At 38.2% G+C, this 23,723-nt stretch overlaps 1 protein-coding gene across 1 annotated transcript; it reads right to left on the reverse strand.

The window, feature by feature from the left end:
* Nucleotides 1–1,328: 1,328 nt before the first annotated feature.
* GHRHR (growth hormone releasing hormone receptor) lies at nucleotides 1,329–23,482 on the reverse strand. The gene is made up of 13 exons (XM_074573408.1): nucleotides 23,426–23,482; nucleotides 17,233–17,338; nucleotides 16,836–16,943; nucleotides 15,512–15,612; nucleotides 12,210–12,307; nucleotides 10,342–10,474; nucleotides 9,281–9,434; nucleotides 7,914–7,974; nucleotides 7,114–7,183; nucleotides 5,750–5,841; nucleotides 5,174–5,303; nucleotides 3,614–3,655; nucleotides 1,329–1,781 (listed from the first exon to the last, which is right to left on the reverse strand). Exons 1-13 carry the CDS (start codon nucleotides 23,480–23,482, stop codon nucleotides 1,659–1,661), a joined length of 1,275 nt encoding a protein of 424 aa, XP_074429509.1. The 3' UTR covers nucleotides 1,329–1,658.
* Nucleotides 23,483–23,723: the final 241 nt, after the last annotated feature.

The following is a 23,723-nucleotide window of genomic DNA, read 5'->3' on the forward strand; positions in this document are numbered from 1 at the left end:
TTCAAGCTGATAGAGAAACTGATCTTTTTGAGGCTGAAAACATCCATCTCCAGGAAAGAAGACTCATTTAGCTACCTCGACACTCATGCTTACAGGTTATGCCACTTTTTCACATTAGCTGGACTCTATATGACACTGAAAGCCATGCAAAACTCATCTGTTAGACTCTAACTTTCAGCAGATCACCAACCATTTGACACATGCTTCCATCCTGCTCAGCTTGATTCCTGCTGGATAAAAGAAGGAAACCAATACAAACAATATCTTGGGCCCCATATCGTAATATGTGCTCCAAAGAGTCACTACAAAAGTGGAAATAAACACCTTCCTCCCACAGCTCCCTCAGACTCTTCTCCCACCCTCAGATCTGAATTCAGCCACTACTGTGTTTTTCACAGATGGGAGAAAAATAAGGAGAAAAGCACTTTTTTAATGGAAAGAGGAAGACAATTCCTTGGCAGTCAGCTTTTACATAAAAACTAGATGGCATAACGTTCCACTTCTACAAGGTAGCTGTAATTGCCTTGATACAGCAAAGGAAAAAGGAAGGCAAGTCTACTTTTCTCTATTATCACTTGTATTGTTTAAATGGACTTGACAGGTCACTGGAATGACCGGAAGAGCTGGGTGAAAATGTTTTGGTCTGATAGTCCTCACTGTTTGACACAGTTTAGCTTGCTTTGCTCTTTTCCAAGCCCTGATGTTCCCATCAATGAGGTTAATCAATCCATTCATCTGCGGGTTACAACAGCCATGAAGCGGGGGGGCAACAAAACCAACCAACCAAACCCCCTCAAGTACAAACACTGGAAATGCAACTTTATTTTCAAGCTTCTGAATGTTTTACAACACTGGAGAATAACAACAGTCACACATAAGAAAATACTTAGCAGTATTCCTAGCAGTCTTATTGTCCATCTCCTGTGGGGCTCATTTTCTTTCTGTGCAAAAGTTTGCTTTTCTTTTTAATTTACTTGCAAAGAGCAGTTATTCCTTAATAACTATCTTATGGAGCATTGTCCTTCACAACATTTCCATCTTCTGATATTTGGCTATCAGAAATGTTCTAACTTGTAGCTACTGAAATACCAGAACCTGAGTGTATTGAATTTTATTGTGAAATTTGAATCTTTTTGCTTCTAAAGACACAATATCAAAAGACAATATAAGACTTTCTAGTTATTGTATTCGGCTTCTTATTTGCATGTCTACTGAATCAAAACAAGGAACAAAGCTTGAACTAGCTGGATAGACTCCATTTCCCATTGTGTAAGGATGGAATACCATTTTCCAGAGCTGGTCATCTATGGTGTCACTGAAGGGTACTACTGGTGTCCGCTCTCTAGACACGTTATGCTCTATGGTTTATCAGTGAAAATGCACAGGAAGTGAACCCAGAAGAGGTGGGTTTTGTGTTGGCTGTGATGCAAAATACATCAATGAGATGTAAACCAGTCAGTGTTTAATATGTCACTGCAATATTTGCCCTGCAAGAGACGTTCAGTGGTCAGAACTGCTGTAGAAGGGGATCATCATCCAATTTGCTCAGTATAAACTGCAATCATTACATTTGGTGAGTTTTTTGGTTTGTTTGTTGTTTGTTTTTTTTTTCCTAATCAGGCTTTTATATGTGATTACCCCAGATCCTGAAGCCATCTTTAGCACACAGATATGGTCATTTTTACTCCAGAACTAGATGGCACGGTCCATCTTGTCCTCCTCCACACTGGCATAAGTCCATATCTCTTACCGTGCCACCTCCGGCCAATTTCCGTTTGTACCTCAAAAGGAAAGGAGAACGCTGTTTTGTGGTCAAATGTTGCTGGGGAGAAGACCATTGGGAAAGAGGAAAGACAGAAATGGTGGCTAGAGAAGGGTAAAATTTAGACTTCTCAGTCCAAATTAGTTCCTCTGGGCTCCCTTTCTAGCTGATAGAGAAAAGTAGGATCCTTCGGAGAACTTTTCATCTATCTTGTCTCAGCACCCTCATCCATCTGCACGGATGAAAATATCTCAGACTTGGCCTCCCATGTTGAAAAAAGTAAATGAACCCCACTCTTCCTTTCAAGAAGTAAGGACATACTTTATGAGTCCTCCCAGTTCTGTGTTCCTACTTAATGACTATGGGCCCAATCATCAAAGTATATTATTAGAGCTGTCACACACCTAAATAAATGAAAAAAAGTACCACTTCCATTTTTAACTTACTCAGTTTCAATTTCTACCTGGTGGTCCTCAATCCACATTCCTCTGCTGAACTGAGAAGTCTATCAGCACTAAGTAACTTTCTCCCATCGAAGTAGTTAAACTTCGATACCTTTATGCATAGTCAAGTCACCTCAATCTTCCTAGAAATAAAAGAGCTTGAGGTCTCTAACTCTAACACTGTAAAACATTTTGTCCATCACTAGAATATTTTTTCAGCTTTTTTTATATCTTCCCTTTGTTGTTTTTTTTTAAATATCCGTTTGAAGATTTATTCCAGTAATCATCTCACCAACATTGCCTACAGAAACACATTGCTTGCTCTTCCTCAGTTGCTAAGTGATGTTGTCTTGTTTCCACCCATTTCTAGAGCGGTATAATTTGCAGCAAATTTCTTAATCAACATTCACCAATTTGTAGATGAGAAATAATATTACTTTGCTATTTAAGATGGTGAGGGGAAAGCTATCAGCAATCATGAGAAGTTTGCCCTCTGTTGTTGACAGCTATGTATGCCATGCATTGGCATGTTCACAGAAACATACAGTGAGTCCAGACTGGCCATTAAAGCCTGCTTTCACATCTGATTCTTATTAGAAATGTGCCTTCCCATTAGTTTAATAGGAAGGAAATTTCTAGACTGAAGTGCTTTTCTTTTTTAGGAGCTTCAGGTAAAAAACAGTAGATTGTTAACATAGTCTTAAACCAAATCCCAGTCATACTATAAAATAGCCATCTCAGCTACCCTGTACTCAGAAAGAAGGGTGAAATTTCAGGGTTTCAACCCATTCTAAAATATGGAGGGTAAACTGTTATGTTGCCTCTATAATTCATTTAAAATGTAAACTTATCACATCTAGACTATATAAATAGATCTGGATACTAAGCTAAATGGAATGATTCATGTCCCATCAACAGTAAAATTCTGACTTATATATCCTAAATGGAAAAACAAATTTATCAACATGAAGAAATACTGGGAAGCTTCATGAGCAAATTAAAAATATTAAAGAATAATATTCCCATATTGGACAATCAGCATAAATTTAATTTCTTTCCAATTTAATCATCGACCTTTAGTAAATGGAGATATCTCTGCATCACTGCAGCAGCTTGTACTTTCAGGTCTGGAACTAGCATGGGTTTTCCAAGCCCTGCTATAATACAAAATTATTCAGAAAGGATAAAAAATGTGTGATGGAATAGCAAAGTAGTAAAAGTTCATTTGTCCACTAGATGGCTTCATTCCCATGAAGATAATTGAAATGAAATTCAACTGCATTGATTCCCATGTTAAAGTACAATCCTAAGAAACTAAAAGATTTTGTTATCTGCTTGTATGAAACTGATTATTAGCTCTATATATCTGCAAGTGAAAGCAATATTTTAAAGGATATAGTTTCCTTACCTCTTGGTTCAAGAAACAATAGAGAACTGCTACAATAAACCCCTGAAAAAGGCCAAAAAAAAAAAAAAGTGTTGAGCATCAGCACAGTTTGGAAAAAGCCACTTGCACTATCCGACTTCATGATGGTACTGTGTATGTGAGTTAATGAGTATCACTATAGGTTGGAGGATTTTTACAAATTGGAAAATTCTTTATGTACCTCCAATAAAGTTGATCAGTCAGATAATCAACTAGTTAGTGGCATTTCACCAAAGTCGGTAACGTGGAATGAATTCACAAGAACAGATGTTATGGAAATTGAAGTTCACCCACATTATGCTTATAAGAATACAGTTTATTCTACAGCCGAACACACTGTGAACTAATGCTTTACACAGTGTAAATCAGTAAGGAAACATAAACTGCATAAGGAGATCCATGTATGGAGCTCAAACAGCTTTCTAGTCAACTTTGTGTCTTTGGAGTTTATCAGATAAGATGAAATTCTGGCCTATTGAATACTTTTGTTAGGATTCTGAGCTGAGATAAACCCGGGAAAATCCTAGGAGGTCAATGGTCCTATGTGATCAGACACCACCTAAACACCTCATCCTTTTATTCAGTTAATTTATTGCTTACATTGTTAATTAACTCAATGAAAGCCAGGTATGGAGGGTCAGGATTAAGGTGTGCAGGTGCATCAGACAATTGACACAATGGATTAAATCCTCAAGACGACTAAACCAGACCAACTACTGGATATTTGGTGGTGTTCACAGATGAACGGTGCCATGAAACCATTCAGAGGGAGGTGTGCTCCCTTCTGAGGTGTGGCAGGATTGCCTACCACTGCTTCTTGTAGACCCTGTGATGTGTCACAGGGAAAGGGAGGAAAGCAAAGGGCAGCTGGGTGCTGCCTTGCTCATAACTCAAGTAGTAAAACCACCTGGATGGTACAACAGAGAAGCCCCAGCAGCTGTTATAGTTGGCACCAAGCTCCTTAAGCTGTCCATACCCTATGTGTCAGTTCAGAGCTGTTGGGGACATCCTAAGTACACCAAACATTTTGCCTACCCAGGAGGGAAAAGCAAGTAGCATTCCTCAGGGCAGTGGTCTGTATGGGGCTGATATGTGCATTAGTCACTATTCTGTGTTTATATGCTTCCCTATCAATTTATTCTTTGCCAAAGAATTTGAAAGGGGGCTGGACCTACAGCTTTGATTGCCCCTGGATAATTTAACATCAGCCCAGAGCAGCTTGGTCTCATCAGGAAAAGTAAATGGATTACCACTGGTAGCAAAGCAGGTTTTCCATGTGTGACTTTGACCCACCATCCAATTTACACATGCATCTGAAAGAATTTGCCTTGTATTTACAAAATCTACAAATATTGTCTATAACCAGATAGGCTGCAGGTCACACCTTCAGATACCATAACTCAGCAAAGAACCATGAACTCTGTGGGGAGATATTAGCTTCAGGCTCCAATGATTTTTTGTGCAATACTAGTTGTCACGCGGACACTAGATTAAATTAGAAAATCTGCTAGGAAGGAATTGAAGCCTCTGCAGTCGTTTTACCTGAAAAGATCCAATACAGAGCTCTAAGTAAAGCCGAACCCCCAAGGTGGTATATTCCGGAAGAAAGTTGAAGACGATATAATGGGTTCCAAATAATGGAATTAGAAGCAGAGTTGACCTTGATAGACGTCTAGCAAAGGACATGAGAAGAGGTAAGATAATATTATTTCCCTGAGTAAAGACTAATGCATGTAATATGCAACAGTAATGAACAGATGTTAAAAAGAGGATCTAAATATCTACACATGAAGTTCATATCTCTTGGGACTACAGTGCTGGGCAGAAAGCATAATGAGAAATTAGCTGGAAAAAGTTTTTTGTTGCTTATTGCCTTATTGGCAGAACCATGTTCATGGCAATACCATTTTCATGGCATTCCTTATGGTACTTTGACATTCTGTCTTTCTGAATGAGATTGCAGTTCAGGAAAACACAAAGGAGTAGAATACGTTTTGCCTCATCAGAGCCTTTGAAAATTCAACATTTATTTGTAAACAAATATAGAGGAAATAATATGCAGATGATACAAGCTTTTAGTATTAAAATAATTGATTTTTTTTTTATGCCATACGCTACCTGTACTGAGAAGAGTTATTGAAGTTGATTTGTCTTGGGTCTAGTTTTTTCAGCAAAATTCTGATGATATTGATAAATAGGACAAAATTGACCTGTTAACAATTTGGGGGGAGAGAAAGAAAAGGTTACTTTTGCGTGTAAAACTTTGCAATGAAAACCTGTTGTTCTACTTCAGTTATTATGTAATTTGTGCAGTTTCAATGATAGCAGTGAAAGATTATTTAAAGTCATTCCTATTGGCATCATTCAAGCATCTCAGTAGGTTACATTCCTTCTTAAAGAAATACACTATTTTTGTCAATAGCTTATGTGATTCTTTTTATTTTTTGCAGCTCATATAATTTTGATTCTCTTTTGAGGTGGCTACTGCATTAAATTCTGGCTAATATCTTTAGACATTATTAGTAGAACTCATCTGACATCCTAACTTGTCAAGTGAGTTTTCTTCAACTGCAATTTGGCACAGCTTTACCAAAGTCCGTGAAGCTGCTCAGTTTTCCACAATAAGAATTTCTCCCCATGAGTTTTGTATGTGTCCATAAACACCAGCTCTTCATTAGGTGAGGCTGAATTCTTAATTTTGACTAAGAATGTCCACATTTTACAAGAAAGTCAAGTCTTGTTTTACCCACTGGTGATAAATTAAGCAGAAAAATCATCACCGTAATTCCCTGATTCTCTTGACTTCAAACATGGATGTCAGATGGAGGTAGAAGGAAATGTAACATTTTATTGAAACATGGTGAACTATGACCAGAATTCAACTTGAGATTTTTCATGCACACTCTTTGCCTATCTATGCCTTATTTGTATGCATACGCCCTCCAATTAAATTAAGCTTTTAATAGAGGGATTTAAGGTCATCCATTAGTTGCTTTTTCAAACATCGCTTGGGTTTAATGACATGTGGGAGTAATCATACACAATAATCATTTAAAGTGCATAAGTTTATTCGATAAATGTCAGGCTCAAGAGCTATTATCATTGTTATGACCTATGAACAGAAACCCCTTGCCTTTGAAAGTTTGTATTAAAATTTATTAATTATTCTGGACTGTTAGGCTAAAACTTGTGTTTTCAAATAGTGTAAGGATGGCCTAGCCTCTCACCTGCCATTAATTTCAAACAAACTGACAATTCTGTGAAATCTTTCATCTTTTTGAAGGATGTTTACTTGGGGGGGGGGGGGGAGGGCAGGCAATTCTCTGCCTCTTTTTAGTTTGCATTGGACATAGGCAGGTTTACAGTAAAAGCTCTACCATTCCTCTTCCTTCTTTCAAACAACATTTAAGCAAACAGTAACCAGATTTTAATTTAAAAGTCTTTTTCTTCTAATTAATGTTGGCAAACTTAGAAGTACCTACCCCAACAGAAATTATAATAGGTCCTTTAATTAGCCACCAGTATGGAGAGCCCTGATTAACATCCCAGCATCTAAGAAAATAACGGTAAGTTTAGAAAAGTCAAGTATGTAATCACTACAATCAAGACACCACCTAGCAATGTGAAAATATGAAGAAAGATATTTTTGTGGAAATGTAGGTATAGCACAAGTATCCAAATATTTAAACTTTGATCTGAACAGGACATACTCTTTACAGATTATCCTACTCTTTTCAAAAAAAAATAGTGATCTCAATGTGTTAAGTCACAGCCATGGATGTAACAACTCTGACAAAAGACTTAAATAGATGATGCCATGACAGCTACAAAGATACAGCTTTTTTTCTTCAAAGACACTTATTTAAGAAATTAAACATTTTATCTGTGTAAAATAGTGAGCACTCCAGGCTTCAGAAACATCAAAAGGTATTTTGTATCAGAAACTCCTAGAATTTTGTTTTCTTACTTTGTTATATGATTAGAATCTCTTTTTTTTCTTGCAGCACAAATAAATATTTCAGGTTCCTGGGAAGGATCCCCTGCACAATTACAATATCATTGCCATGTTATACTCTAATGGCGATTGTAATCTCCACTCGCTATGTCGGTAGTGGAATGGAAATACAGAACTCCACCAGAGCCACTAATTGATGTAGGGAAAGGTGTATAACATACTAATATAATTTTCCCATGTAATTGAAATTACATAAGCCTCCATCACTATCATTATTTTAAATATACAACCCAGGAATCTAGAATAATGTAGGAAACAATGACTTACGCTGTGTCTTCAAAGTAGAATTTCGCTAATATCCATATAAGGGTGAAAAGCGTTGGAAAACCTGTTAGACAGTTAAACAAAAACTGTGATTGTCTAATTTCATCAATTAATCCAAATCTTGTCCACTGAAACTCTTCTGAGATGACACAGATCACTCATTTTCAAAATTGGAATTACCCTTTATGGCTTGTTCGTGTAACAGGAATAGCTTTAGATTCATGGTAGAAACCTAAAAGGAAATTTTCTAATACCCATGATGGAATAACACAAGTTAAAGCATTGACTTTTTGGTGATTATGTATCACTGTGAAGATATAAAGATATCACGTTGTACATGATACAGTTCTACCTCAGAAGACTGACCTCGCAACCCCTTGCTAACATGAACACAATTCGCATGTGTGATCTCACCTGGAGTCAGCACTTGCATACTGATAACACACTAAAACCCAGTTTCAGTTAGTAAGTGTGCTTTTTGCATGACAAAATATTGGGAAATAAAATTTACCAAATCTTAAAATAATAGTAATACTACCACTTTACACACACGGAATGTGATGCAGCCTACCTTACATCTTCCTAAAAAGGCACTTGAAGTCTCCCTAAAACACAAAAAGTGATTAAGTCTGCTTAGTTGTCAGGCCTACCTCAACTTTTGGTGGCAATGTGCTTGGATTGCCTTCTTGAACCGACCAGAAATTCCCTTGGGCAAGTGCATTCACCTCCTATATACCCTCAGGAGTGTGTTCTCTGCTTTTTCCTTTACACAGCAGCTTTATGTGGGAAACCACTTAATTTCTGATTTCTAAGTCACTGCAAAGGTCTGAACAATTAGATTTATTGCAGACTACAAGAAAAAGGAGTGGGGTTGTTGCCGTCTCATGCCCGCACTGTTATTGAGTGGATGAAGCTCCTGTATTCACACAATTTCCCAGTGCAAAAGATGGGGTGTAGCAACATCAGGACTACAAAAATTCCTGCTATGCTTCCAGATAGACCCATTCTCAGAAGACGACTATGTAACTATATTCATATTTGAACTGAAGCAAAGTACATCTAACTTAAGTGATTGGTCTAGCTCCTTAGAGGAATCAATGTTTTCAATAGGGAGAAGAAGGTTAAGTGGACTGGCTTTCTCTCTGCGGGTTCCCAAATGCACTTCATTTCCCACTTCTTTCATAGGGACTTCAATGCTGTTTTTAAAAGACTTGATTGCTCCTCACTAGTATGCATATAAAAATAAAATCAAAACAATGCCCAAGTTGGGCACTTCAATTAGGCAGACTAGATTTCCATTTTTACTGGCATGGATAAAGCCTTTTGTAACATTTTACCTTTTATTAATTTCATGTAAAAGCCTTACTTACCCCAGCCAAAGAGAACAAGCCACCAAAAATATCTTCTTCCATGAGAAAGAGATGAGAGTAGGAGACAGTTTAGGTAAAGAGCCTCTACTAGCAGCCACATGAAGTTTGTCATCATGAAGTAGTGACAGAAAACAACTGAAATCTTGCATTCAGTCTAGGGAACAGGATAGTCATAGTTTTGTCATTACTTGTGCATACATGTGTTTGATTTGCAGAGGTATTAGGCATCTGTAATTCTGGTTGAGATCTACAAAGAAGATCTCACAATTACTTGCATGCTTAAAGGGAAAGCTTCAAATATAATACAGCTTTCTGAATAGAAATGCCTTAACCATCATAACAGCTTGGAATCTCCACTGTATTTTGTATTATATCTGCATGCTAGAGATATAGCTTGGTCTCACAAATGTGATTTCTCCCACAAATGCACTGCCTTCGGTGTAGCTTATATGAGTAGAGTCAAACGCTTCATAGCTACTGGACAAAAGTACATTCAAGGACCCATCATATTCCCCTTTCCTACTTAAGCCCAGTTTTAAATTTTTGTGTGGCCATAAGAAATGCAGAAGAATCATCCCATAAACGTCTGTTTGAAAACAATTGCCATGTTCCCAATATTTGTGTCTGGACCAAAGCTAAGTTAATTGTCTAGTACCTTGTGTGTCTTGTGGTTTATAATTCAGAGCTTCCAGTCCGAACATGAAATCCGACATTTGCAGAATAAACATCTTTTAAATGTTGTGTTATGAGATACTCAGAGATCTGAAGTTTTAGGCTTCAGATTATAGAAGTGTAACAGTGTAATGATACTACTTTTATCTATGGCAAAGTCTATATCTCATTTAGAGTACTACAGGATCACAAATTGATGCATTCAGAATGTAGATATTCTGAGGTGGACACTAACGGAGGCAAAATGTACTGATAAAAGAATTACAGAATTTTCACTACCAGGTTAGATGGGAAAAAAACAAGTAGTAAGAGCAATGAAAAGTGAAACCAGACATAGACGGTATGTAAAAACAACAAGTACCACAGTATCCTGCTTTTCATGTGCTTACTGTAGAGAAGCTGCAATGATCAATGTCTTCCTCTTGGAAAAGGACTGCATCCTTAATGAAAATGGCAATAGCTTTTAATATAAAAGTAAAAAAGAGCTGTACATGGATGTAATTTCTGGGACAGTGAAGCCTCCTGGAAGAAAAGAAGAAATGTGCTTCTGAGGTAATGAACTGACTTGTGTTGGCAGCCATTCAAATATGCAACAAGACCTTCTTTCATCTCAGGTACTTCCAGGCATGTACAGAAAGAACACTTCCATTCACTCGGCTCCCTCTGAAGGCAAGCAGACCTAGAAACTTTCCTTGTGTAAAGCAATTCACCCACAGACTACATCTTAATCTCCTCCTGTGTTAGGTGGTACCCCGGTGGTGTTTCTGTTCTGTCAAATTCCAGGAATCTCAGTTTTAACTTGTGTTTAGTACACCTGAGACAGGCTTTTGGTTGGCATTATTTTGGATTCAGAAGAAACCTGCATTTGAAAATGATCTTTACTGATACAATTCTGACTGTGGCTAAACCACTCCCAAGAACAAGCATGCAGAGATGTCCTGGACTAAGTAGGTGGTTTTCTCAATGAACACATTAATGATTTGCCATTTCCATGGCAAGATTTTCTATACACCAAAATGCCATTGGTGAATGCAATTGTGTTAAATCTCTGCGCAGACAGCTTTATCCAGAATTAAGGAATTCTTCCTTAATTTAACAGTTACTATTATGAATTAACTGAATGCAGATAATTGCTTTAAAAGAATCTGGCAAATCTACTCTAAATTCTCACATTCAGTTAATTCAGATGGATTTTTTTGGACTGTTATTAAATTAAGACTTTTGGAGGAGTTATACAGCTTCAACTGTATGTTTTCATTTGGAGCTGAAGACTTGCGCTAATTAGCAAAGAGACCCATTATAAGCTGAATTCCATCTCAGGGTCACCTAATCTTAAAGCTCACTTAGAGAGTGCAGAATTTTATTACCAAACTCAAATGACAACCCCATTGTTAACTATAACTTTTTCCTCCCTATTGCTAAATCTCTTTATGTCCATTGTTTCTTTCTTTCCCCTTGTTTGGGCTGGTTTGTTCTCCTGAGGTCAGAATGGATATCAATAAACATATCTGTTGACTTCCAGGCATGAGCTAGGAACCAAAAGGTCAAGAAACTTTCCCCAGAGAAACCTGATTCTCACAGCATAATACTAAAACTCTCTTTTGTCCTGCACAAATACAAGAAATAAACAAAGATTAAATCCTACAAGGCAGAAAACATCAAATCTACATTAAAAGAGAAAATGAACAATCAATTTTACTCTACCCTAATTTATACATGAAAACGTCAAATAACTGGATAGTTTGGTAGGAAATAATTTTTTCCAAACATAGGCAAATTCAGAGCCTAACTTTCAAAAGATGTCTATAGATGTAAATATTTCAATATTAATTTATACAATGCCATAGGAACATTGATTCAGAATCAATTTCTTTGCTTATATTCTTCTCTATAATATAAAATTTACCGAGCTCATACAAGGCAAACACACATAGTTTTTCAAAAATTATCTTCATTCCAGTTAAAGCAAGCAAATAAATCTATTGGTTATTTAGGGTCAAAGTGAGCTGGTGACTTTTGCCAAAGACAGTCAAGGTTTAATTGCCACTTCTTATTTCTGGCTTTATCTGTTCACTTTTCTTTTCTACACTTAATTTAATATTATTACACCAGTATAACCTGACATTTTTATTTTATTATTCTAGATATCTAGCTATATTACTTTGTTATTTCTAATATTGTCTTATACAGACATACTGAGTAACTAAGATACTGAGAACTATTAAAAGGATCGAGGTTAGAGAATAACTTTACATACCTGAATGCAATAAGAACTATCACGGCAATAATGAGTGAAGTGATAGATACACTGTATCCTATAGTGTAGATAATTTTTATAGTAGAAAAGTAGGATTGCTATAAAAGAAGAGAATTATTTGTCACACAACTTGCAGCCAAATGACAGCTGTTTTACTGATTCTGGCAGTTTTGCTTTGTTTGGTGCTTCCAATCTGTTCCCATCCCTGACTGCCTTTTTTTCCCCCTTTTAATCCCACGGTGAAATTCAACTGAAATCAATCGTTACTTTTCTTTTGTGAAGATCCATTCCATAGCTACATGGATACAGCCCAGTTTGATAAAGAAACAGGTATTGATCAGGATGGTTTCCAGCTCATTCATATACCCATAAAAAAACAAGCCAGTCTTTCACAAAAGCATTGTAAAAACTTTTACGCATTTTTCTAAGCACTGCATTTTATACCATGTTTTCTCCACAGCACCTGCCAGTTGGCTGAATGATGAATACAGAATTCTGTCAGCCTTTCCTTATGTTTCTCTACTCTCCTTCGCTCTGCTTCCTTACTAACAATTTTGCCATCTATTCTTCCTTGCCATTTTTATTATATTGTGGGGTTGTTTTTTTTCTTCCTGGGTTTGTTTTTTTCCTCTTTTTTCTTGCTGCCAAACTCAATTCTTAATCAGAATGTCAATCAAAATCCATTTCAATTTATATGGCACCTCCATCTGACGTGATCTCTCAGTGAGATAAGCTGACTTCAACTATCACGTGTGAAATCAGGAAATAGAACAAATAAGCTCTAGGCTGCGAATCTTTCCCTTCAATCTAACATGGTATCTTGCTTGGGTCCCACTTCAATGTTTCTATAGCCTAAAATCTACGCAGCTATGCAGTGCATTGCTACAGTTGACTGTGAGGAAGGGCAGATGCTTCTTTTAAGCCTTAAGTATAACTTAAGACATTATAAGGCTGACATCGGGTAGGATTTATTTCGTTTATTTTAGGTGCTTAAAAATTAGCTGCCTATGTATGAGCAACTGAGTCTATAGTAAAACAAGCAGTGTGAGAGCATGGCCACAAGATTATACTATTTAATTATTAATACAATCTTGTTTCTTTTTATTCTATTTCTTTTCTAGTCAATGAAGGGAAATAAGCACCCTCAGAAGGCAATTCAACTCACTGTATGATGAGAATTTACCACTTTCTGTCAGCAAGAAAAAGGATCTATCGCTCCACCTGCCCTAACAACTGGTGCAGGTCAATAGGTCTAGTTTAGTAGAGCAAAACCTTTGGTACTGAGGACCTTAGGACTCTGTGTCCATGGAATCATGGAATTGTTTAGGTTGTAAAAGACCTTTAAGATCATCAAGTCCAGCCTTTAATGTAGCACTGCCAAATTACCACTAAACCATGTCCCTCAGCACTACATCTACACGTCTTTTAAACACCTTTAGGGGTGGTGACTCAAGCACTTCCCTGGGCAGCCTGTTCCAATGCTTGACAACACTTTCAGTGAAGAAATTTTTCCTAATATCCACTCTAACCCTCCCCCAGTATAACTTGAGGCTGTTTCCTCTTGTCCTATCACTTGTTGCTTGGGAGAAGAGAATGACCCCAACCTGGCTACAACCTCCTTTCAAGTAGTTGTAGCAAGTGATAAAGTCTCCATGTTGTGTGCATTTTTCACCAGCCATAGTCTAGTCCCAAAGGGGGAACTTTGATTATTGGTCAGAGCACACCAGGTGCACCCTACATTTGTCTCCCGGGTTAGTTTCAACCACAGGAAGCCAGATCATCCTTTCTGAGAGCACTCCTCAGTGTAAATGCAGTAAGTGGGGATAACCAAGAGATTCCCTTGAAAAGCTCACACCTCATCCTGAGCAACACGCTAATATAGATCCACTGTGTAGTGATTAGCTTAAACCTATACAATAATTGAAGTTAAATGAAGTGGAAGCCACACATAGTGGCACTTTCTGGCTGGTGGATGAACTGCAATTACCCGTGTACCTGGCTATGCACAATCCCAGGCAGAGCTCAGAGGAATCCCTCAGAGCTACAAAGATAGCCAGTAAGTCTGGAACGTACCAAAGCTGTGCTATGCTGACCTCAGTTGGCAACCTCCACTTGCAAATCAGAGATGAAAACCACAGAAAATAATCAAATCCTTAAGTGGTTAAACCTACAACTGAGGAGTTTACCTTGAGGTAAAATGTGGGTTACTACTAAAAAAATCCATAGATTAATTTATTTTTTTTTCTTTTTTTTTTTTTTTACATCAGAAATGTAAGGAAGCCATAAAGGAAGAAGGGTTGAATTTCAATGTAGGTGTTTATTTATGGAGCGCAGCAGTTCCTGCGGCTCAGAGGCTGGAAAGGAATTTTGAGTTAAACAGTGTGATAGTAGTCAGTACAAAAAGTAGTGGGAAGACAAGAGAAATCTCCCTGTGATGATATAAACTAAATTCTCTCCAGCAAGTTGAATGGATTTCATCAAATACAGTGTAAATGTTATTTTTGTTGTCTGCATAGTGTACAGAAAAGGATAGCATTCACCTGACTTGTACAAATAAAGACAAAAGTGCAGCTTGTACAGAAGAAGGGTAGAGATCTAGAGTTAAACTAGGCAACTAATTTTTAGTCACTTGAAGTTATTTTTTTCTCTGGAAGAGGAGTTACAGGAAGCAAAGCACATCTATGCAATATGTTTGTATCCTTGTTAGAGCTCAAGCACCATGTTTTCCCTGTACATGTAACCTCTAAATATCACCAATTGTGCAAATCTAGCTGAAGCAATATGTCAAATTCTGATCTGCATTACAGAGATGTAGATTTTGAAAGGTTTTGGTTTTTTTTTTTTCCTTTTTGAATTAGATATTTTATGCTAGGCAGGATGAGAAATGAGAAACCCTTCTCATCCTTAGATATTGCTGAGTTTGGAATAGTGGTGTTATAACAGCACAGTTGCTGTACTGATATTGTGATGCCACAAAATCACCTTGCTGAAAGATATTATTGAAATATCTTAATTCATATTTTATGAACACTTTGGAATATATCTCTAGCTGTTATATCATATTGTTTATGATTGCATGGAGTTTGCCACTGGCTTTATTTTTATTACACTCTTATACCTGAATAATAAAACATCCTTGGTAATCCTCCAAAATAAGTGACTAGAGTAAAATTTGAATCATATTCCATACTTAGTAAGAAATTTGAGCTTCAGCTGAGTTTCCCTCCCCAGTGATCTGCAGGAATAGAAAGGAATCCTATAACGTCAGCTCACCACTCATATATTTATTTAATTAAACTTACTTCTTCAAGCGGAATCTCATCTTCTACTGGACAAGCAATATCATAGGGAGGGAATGTATCAGACCAGCCTTTCTTTGTGCAGTTCCTTTTCACTATCCCAGCTGAAACAGAAACATATTTTTTTCCAATGAAGAGCCACATAACAGAAAATAAAAACCAGGAGAAGATCTCTTGCTGGTATGAAGGCCATACCAGGAGAAGTTGTTCATTAACATCTGACAGAGTTGAGAGGACATTTTGCATGTGTACATTCAGGTAGTCAGATACAAAACTTTTCACTTTACCTGGAGGCAAACAATGGGAAAAAGTGAGAGAACCTAGGTGACAGAGGTAGAGGTGGGAAGGAATAAGGAAGGTAGGGAAAGTAAGGAGTGGGAAGGACAAGGAAATACATTGAAGAAGACTGGGAAGTACAGCTCCATCAGACTTCTGCCTTGTTCAGTGGCTCACCCCTCTAATGAATTCCTTCTGACTCCCACCTTCCTTGGGGCTTACTCTTTCTTTGCAGATCTGAGGCTGGAATAAGCAGTTTGTTCTAGGAGGATAGCACATTTCCATAAAAAGATTTCTGAGTAAGATGAAGGATAAGTAAGAGAATCCCAGGTCAGGAAATGAATCTGCACAGATGAAAGGGATTTTCCTTATCCCTCATTTATAACTAGCATGTGTTGGGTGAGGCAGAGGTTGGGCTCTGTAGTTTCTTTTTCTTGTGGAACTGGCAAATCTATGTCTTTCCTGGAAAACCATTTCCTCCTCATGGGCTTGCAGTTTGTTCCTAGCCATATTTACCCAGGGAGTAAGCACTCATAAAGGCATTGGTTTGCACAGTCTTGCGTTTGTCCCAACACATGCTACTTCAATGACAAAATTCTGCTTTGAATCTCCAACCTTGGTTTTAAAGAACAGTCACATTATTCATTCCTCTGCCTTTCATTTCATCCCACACTAATCAGAGCATAAATCTCATAGAGACCCATGCTTAAGTTCTGATCTAGATAATCCTCATACGAGCTCGGTAGGAAACTCACACAATGAGCTGATCCCAAAGCCGATGGAAACCGATGGAAATCACTCTATTGATTTCAGTGTTCTTTGGCTCTGGGCCTCATCATAGACTATGGGATCATATCCAGTTACGGATAATGCTTAAAATATGAGAAGAACTGCTAAGGTCCCACAGATCCTATTGAAATATTTGCAGCTATGCTCTGATCCAACTAGAGAGTAGGAACTTACAATGTCCTATCTTCACCCCCCATTTTTAGAAATGCTCTTGCCAGGCATGAAATGCAGCAATAGGAGTACAACCATGATAGCACATCACCTGGCTCCTTCATGAATTGAAAGAGGATGTTTGGGCATGGTAAGGCAAGAGTCTCTCCAGCATCTGCCTCTGGCCAGCACAGTAATTTGTCCCAAGTTCTCTTGCAACCTCAGACAGAAAGTGAAATATATTTTTAAACATAATTATATTTGAGCAACACAGAAAATAATTAAATAATCTTTCAAAACTTTGATCCTCCACCCTTTACTTACCTTATAAAAATAATTTAGCCACAATTTTTATTCTATTGTGAGAAATAAATACCTCTAGAGGACTATTTAATCTGCTTTAGTTAGACCCTCTGTGTTAGACTGGGGTGGGTTTTCAGACATAATGCAATAAATGAAAATGTATTGTGGAAATGGGAGAGACTTTTTCATCCATCAAACATGGATACCTGGTGGTGTTGCATTTCCACGCTCTTCTGGGACCTCCAGACATTCAGCCTCCTTTTTCTTCAGCTCTGTCATAAAATCACATTCTGGGTGGACATTCCCAGCAATCTACATGGAGAGGAGTTTCATGTAATTAGTAAGAAGAGGTTGGGTAGGATCTTATGAGCCATTAAGTCCAGACCCACTGTTGCAACACAGCTGTGTTAAGGACATAAAACACTACCTTCAGGTTTAGCAGTCGAAGAGAGCCACTGTCTCTGCAGAAATTGCAATGCTTTGCTCAGAACCCACCTGAGCTCTGCCAAAGGCAGTTGAGCTGTGCGACTTTACATCAAAGCAAATCCTTAGGCAGAGTAGCTGTCGGAGGTTGGTAGTGATAGCTCTATACTGGAAAGTTTATAAGATTTCTCTGGCTATGTTCATAAGGAAAAACATCTTTGCTAGGGCCTGGATTTGAGTGCAGGACTCATTTGTATCTTGATAAATCTGGGCCCAGGGAGACAGAGTGCACCTGGACAGGATCCTTTTCTTGACAGTGAAGGGCCCAGCACTGCAGGTATTACTGCACAGCCCACCTCTCCTCCACACAGACATGCCTCTACCAACCTCCAAAGAAACATTTTAAAACCACATACAATTACTGTAAAATTGCCTTTTGAAAGAGCTTTTCACTTCAAAAGATATTAATCTGTTGTCTCCCTTCTGCCATCTGCCTTTCTTTACACAAGGTGGGAGGCAAAACTCCTTTCTTTGGAAAAAAAAAAAACTGCATCAGAGCGTTTGTTGGTTTGGTATGCTGATGCAGAGAAAAAAATTGGCACCCAGTGTTTTAAGAGCAGGAACCTTTTGATTGCCTTAGTCCTTATGTAGACTTGTGCTTAGGTGGACACCACAAGAGAATTACAAGGGATCCAGAGTACCTCGGCCACCAAAGGACAAAGCCTGCAGGAGGCTGTTACACACCATGACTGCTGTGGGTGTACCCACTGTGAAGAAGCACACACGGCTACTTGTCACGAAGAAAACAATATGTGCCTTGTCCAACCATAGCCATTGTCCCCAGGCCCAGAAAGCCAGTTGTCATCAGAAGCACTCTTGTCTTAGCTCTGTACCCTGGCTACTGGTGCCAGCATGCTCTGTATGTGTGAATATAGATATAAAGACACAGATACACACAACAGAAAACAAACTCAGGATGAGACTTGCATGGTGAACAGGTGTCTGGCATATGGCTCAGTTTTGTTCCACCCGGGGAAGATTAATATTCAGGGAATTTGGAAAATAAATAGCTGGCTTTCAGTTCATTCAGAGGGCAGATCGTATCAGTTCCAATAAGCTGGTGTTTCCCCTCCGTGTTAATGTCCATATCTCATGTTGGTCTGCAGAGCATTTGAACTGCATATTGACTAACAATTTGAGGCTCCCAGACTGCTGGAGGATACCGGATTAATTGCACAGCCTTTGCTCTTCTGGCGTTTGGACCCTGGCAGTTGAAAATGGCACATATCTGCATGTATATGCTTCAGGGAGTTGGTCTGCTTCCCATTTGCTGCACTTTTAGGAGGATGTAGTTTTCTTGCCAGACTGACAGGCAGTAGTGCCATGGATCAGTTTAAGGCAGCAATGAAAAGGAGGTCCCATACTCAAGGCTGACTGAAGTTTGGTGCATGTGAGAGATGGGTAACTATGAATAATGGATGGATCAGAGACCAGCCATTGCCTTAGCCCCAGGAGGTGAAGATCTGATGTGTAGGATGCCTCAGTGATGTCAGCCCTGATCATTAAAGACAGGTCTAGGGAGACCCTCAAGTCCACTAAGATATGCAATGGTAGGCAGGATGACAGAAAATTGGCATCTGTTTTGAATATCTTTACTCATTTGACATCTCATGCCAACATATATTCTTCACCCCTTATACTCACCCTGGACAAAGTAATCTGCTGAAAACCTCATTAACCATCATGTATGGCAGCTATTGCAAAAAGTAGTTTTATTAGTCAGTAGAAAAAACAGTCATCCCATTTATTGAAAAACTATTTTACAACATTCTCTTGGTTGGGTGAACTGTGCCCAGAAAAACCTCAGTAGGCAGGAAATGTACCCATTTGCACAGTCCTAAATTATTTTTCCTGGCAAAAAAATGACTAGATTTTGCCTGTGAAAACTGTTTTTGCTCACTGAAATGTTCATGGCAAGAACAAAGCTTGTTTGGCTCATTCACCAGTCCAGGAAACCTTTTTTTTTCTTTTTATTTTGAAGTCTCCAGACTTGTGAGAACACTTTGCCACATGCATCTCAAATAAAAAGGTGAGGCTGATCAAGTGCCAGGTATTTAAATTGTTACCAAGAAGACCTGACCTTAAGAGATGCTCTCACAGTTTATACTCAAGTTAGTGCTAACCACTGCTTGAATAAACACTGAGTTCAAGACCTGCTATGACAGAATCTCAAAATAAACTAAAAAGATTTATTCCACTCCTAGGCTCTGTTCTAGATATATCCACCCCCTAGAGCATTTGACTATCTCTAGGAGACACTTATACTTTCAGAACTGCTCCGAATACTATTCCCAAATAAGGTGTAGAAACAGGTACCCAACTACTCTGAAAACATCTATAGACTTGTTTAATCTCATTTTCTACTGCCTTTCCTTCTGTCCACTTCTGGAAGCATCAAATAATGGGACAGAGGTATGAGCCATTCTTTAAGACAAGAAAAAATATCTGTGTACGTGATTCTTCTCCCTTTGTGTTTACATCTACAGAGACATTGTTATCTGACCAAGTCATCTTAGGTTCCTTTCATGAGCCTAACAGAGAAAGGCTAGCATTTTTGTGCATAAATTAATTGAATTATTTTATACATTTACTTTTGGATGGAACGAGCTATGGTTGAGACTCAGTTTACTAGGAATCCCCTGCCTATTAAATCCATGGTTACTTTCTAAATTTGGGCTTCAGCTCTGAGTCAGATGAATCCTACTAACTACAGCTGCTGCCATTATGTAGGCTTGTGTGCAGATCGTTACAGCAGAGCTGTTTTGCCTGATAGCTCAGCTTGATAATAAGTGTTTCTGGTTTGTAGGATCCCTAAAGAAATGAAACTCCATAAAATCTTCTAGTGTGCCACTTTGCTAATTCACTTGTCTTAGGATCAGAAACTCCCTGTGTAGCTCGCAGATCACAGAATGGCAGGAAACTCTGGGGATCATCTAATACAACTTCCCTGCTCAACACAGGGTCAAGCACAGCAGGTTCCTTAGGGCTGCATCCTGTTGGGTTTTGCGTATCAACAAGGATGGGGACTCCACAGCCTCTCTGGGCAGATTCTTCCAGTTTTGGGCTATCCTCACAGTAAAGAGTGGGGTTTTTGTCTGTAAATGGAATTTTCTGTATTTCGGTTTGTAGTCATTGCCTATTGCCTCTTCATTGCATAGCCGTAACAGAGGGCCAGTCAGATTACCTAGGCACTGAGTTGTCCTCAGGAGAGAGGTCTCTCTCCATGGACTAGAGGGAAAGCCCTAGACAACTAGGTCTTACTTTAGGCTCCTCAGCAAAATGTTTAATATTATGGTGGATGAATGTGGGCTCTTCCACCACAGGCAACACCCTTTGTGTTGTGTACAAGAGGCAAAATAGGAATCCGAACTTGTTTCTTTTTCTGAATTCTGGTGATTAGGAAACTGAAAACACAGGTTCTATCACTTTTCATGGTTGTTTACACCCATGAAGATGGACAGATGTAAAGAACTTCTTCCCTGAGAGGCACTTAACATATAATAGGTGAGATCTGCAGGCATGCCTGTTCTGCAGACCTTGCTGTGTAGCTATACCATTTCACAAAGCTGAGCAGAACATAGGTGTCTCCTTTTAAAACTGTGCTGTCACCAGTTGAATTGCTCACATTTTTAAGAGTCTGTTGGTTAAAATAGTCATGTGGAGTGCAGCAAATCTAGTTGGAATTCCCTGCCAAACCTGAGAAACTTCCAGTTTTTGTTTCTATTTCTGAAGGGAACCAGTACCCCAATAAGGTTTGTTTAGGGAGAAGGTTCCTAATCACACGGCATCTGCACATAAAACTTTCAAGTAAAAAATGGGATGTGACTGACGAATTTTGGTAAATGCTGCAGAACTTGGAAGAGGAGGAAGCAGAAGGAGAAAAGAACAGATGGACAGCAGTTTTGGAATGCAACTTCCAAAGCCCCTGCCATTCTAAAGATATCAATTTTGGATCAGTCTTTTAACTAATTCTGTGATAGTTACTGTTTGGCATTACTGATGGGCCTACACAGGGTCTCTTAGTAGGCCCTGATTTATCAACAGATTTGTATTCCTTGAACATCCATAACGATTCACTAAGGCAGAGCGCACTGGACAGCAAACTCACTGGACACTAGGTACCTTTTAAGGGCCTTGACATGTGGCAGTCAGATACACCTTCGTGATGCTTCCACTACCATAAGGCAAAATAAACGAATAACAGCTTAGCCCCACGCTGAGCTGCTAAACTACAAATGAAATAAACACTGACATGTTCCGAATAGCATATGAATTTGCAGTTGCTATATCCATCAGTTAATGTATTAAATGGAGCTGTGTGCTAGCACAACCAGCAAAAATCAAGAGAATCTTCACCCCTATCAGAGGTCCCCTGTTGAAAGTCTTGTTAATGTGATAAAAGTAATAAAAAAATAATAATAATAAAAAAAACCCAACAAAGTAAAACCCTCTTACAGATAAGGCTCTAAAGAGGGACATGAAATGCACACATAAGAAAGTAAAATTCTATTTTTTTCCTTATTGTCAATGTTTTCATAGCGTCGTGCAAAATTTGCTGCTTAAATGATGCTTTTCCCATTTTCTCTCATATACATCGGAACAGCTCAATATTGGAATTCTTTTCACGTTACAGTGGGCACCATACAAGCAATGACAGCAAAAAAATCCCCGTTTATGGAAGCTGAGAGTCAGCATTTAAAACCTCTCCAAAAGTTGAGTTCAGCTCTTCTAGGGAAACCATACTATCAAGTTACAACAACAATGAAAACAGATGGCTGATTTTCCACCATTTTCTGCTCAAATAAGAGTTGTTTGCCTATCTTCTATTATAATAAAACATGCAACACATGCTAGGAGATTTTTACTATACCCTCACACATAAACTTGGTTTTGTTCAGTGCATAATCCTATTATAACCAATCCAAGTTTATAGAAGAAAATACCTTTTCTCTTTGATAAATGGGACAGGTTCTTACAAGACCTTCAGTGATATTATTAACTATTAGCACTGATATTCTAGTTATGAGCAATCATACTTATCTGCTTATGCTACAGGGAAGTGGAGTTTGTCACATAGATGATACAAAAGCTTCACATCAGTAAAAGGTCTTTTCAGTCATATCACAGTATTTCTCTTGACCCACAAAAACCAAGCTGCTATGTCTCCCATCATGAAATGTTCTTCAGAGAAGACATTCCAAGGGAAGAGAAAAGGATATAGATGAAAGAAGACAAAAGGAAGATGCTGAAAATGTAATTACTCTCAAAAGCAAAGAAAATATCCTTCCCCCACTTTTCACAGAGCTTTCCTGATATCAATGAGCTCCTGAATGTTGGTTTACTGATCATCGTCCAAAGCAAAATATCAGCAAGACCCCTAGGATTTTTAACTCATTTGGATACTTCTAATTTTCCCGTAAGCATCCCTGCTGGTTTGATTCATTTTTTACTTGTAGCATCTCAGCTGCTGACATATTAAATAACATTAATGCTACCAACAAGGCAGAGGAAATTTTAACCCATAAGACTGCATAATCTGAAATTTAAGAAAACTCTGACAGAACTCAGCCGCTCTGATGTAACAGCGCTCCTCCAGTTTCTTCTTCTTTGTTACTGTCTTTTAAAGGCTACACACAAAAAAAGAAGGCTTCTGCTAATTATATTGTTTCTCCTTAGTGAGTGTGTGGTAAGAAAACAGTGAAATGCATTGATATATAGATCCTACAAAATGCGTCCCTTCTGCCGCTGTTCACACTTTTCATAACATCTTCCCTTGTTTAACTGGAATCCAAAGCAAATAAAGAGAAAAGACTCAAGCAAAAAGTAAAGCTCTATCTGACCATCTGCTCCAGGAAGAAAATGAACAATTATTAAAAAACAATTAATTAAAAGCTTTTTTTTAATGCAATTACTTACAAGCACTGCCAGACTCAGGATGTACAGAGCACAGTGGTATAAAGCACTAGAGTTCATGTTCCAAAGCAAGACTCAGACTTCACTTCTTTAGCTTTTCTTAGCATCTTCCACCAGCTTTTTTACTTCCCTTTCTCCTATCAGTTGCTGATTTGAAGCATTTATCTTTTTTCACAGAAGTGACGTCACAGTACAGTGAAGTAGGCAATAAATATTAACAATTCTCTAAGCTGCTTTTAACCTGCTTTCCACCTTTTTGACTTTCTGCATGCTCAAAGATTGTAATGGATGAATTAAGTGA

Source organism: Larus michahellis, chromosome 2 (genome assembly GCF_964199755.1).
Source record: "Larus michahellis chromosome 2, bLarMic1.1, whole genome shotgun sequence".
NCBI classification, from domain to species: Eukaryota; Metazoa; Chordata; class Aves; order Charadriiformes; family Laridae; genus Larus; species Larus michahellis.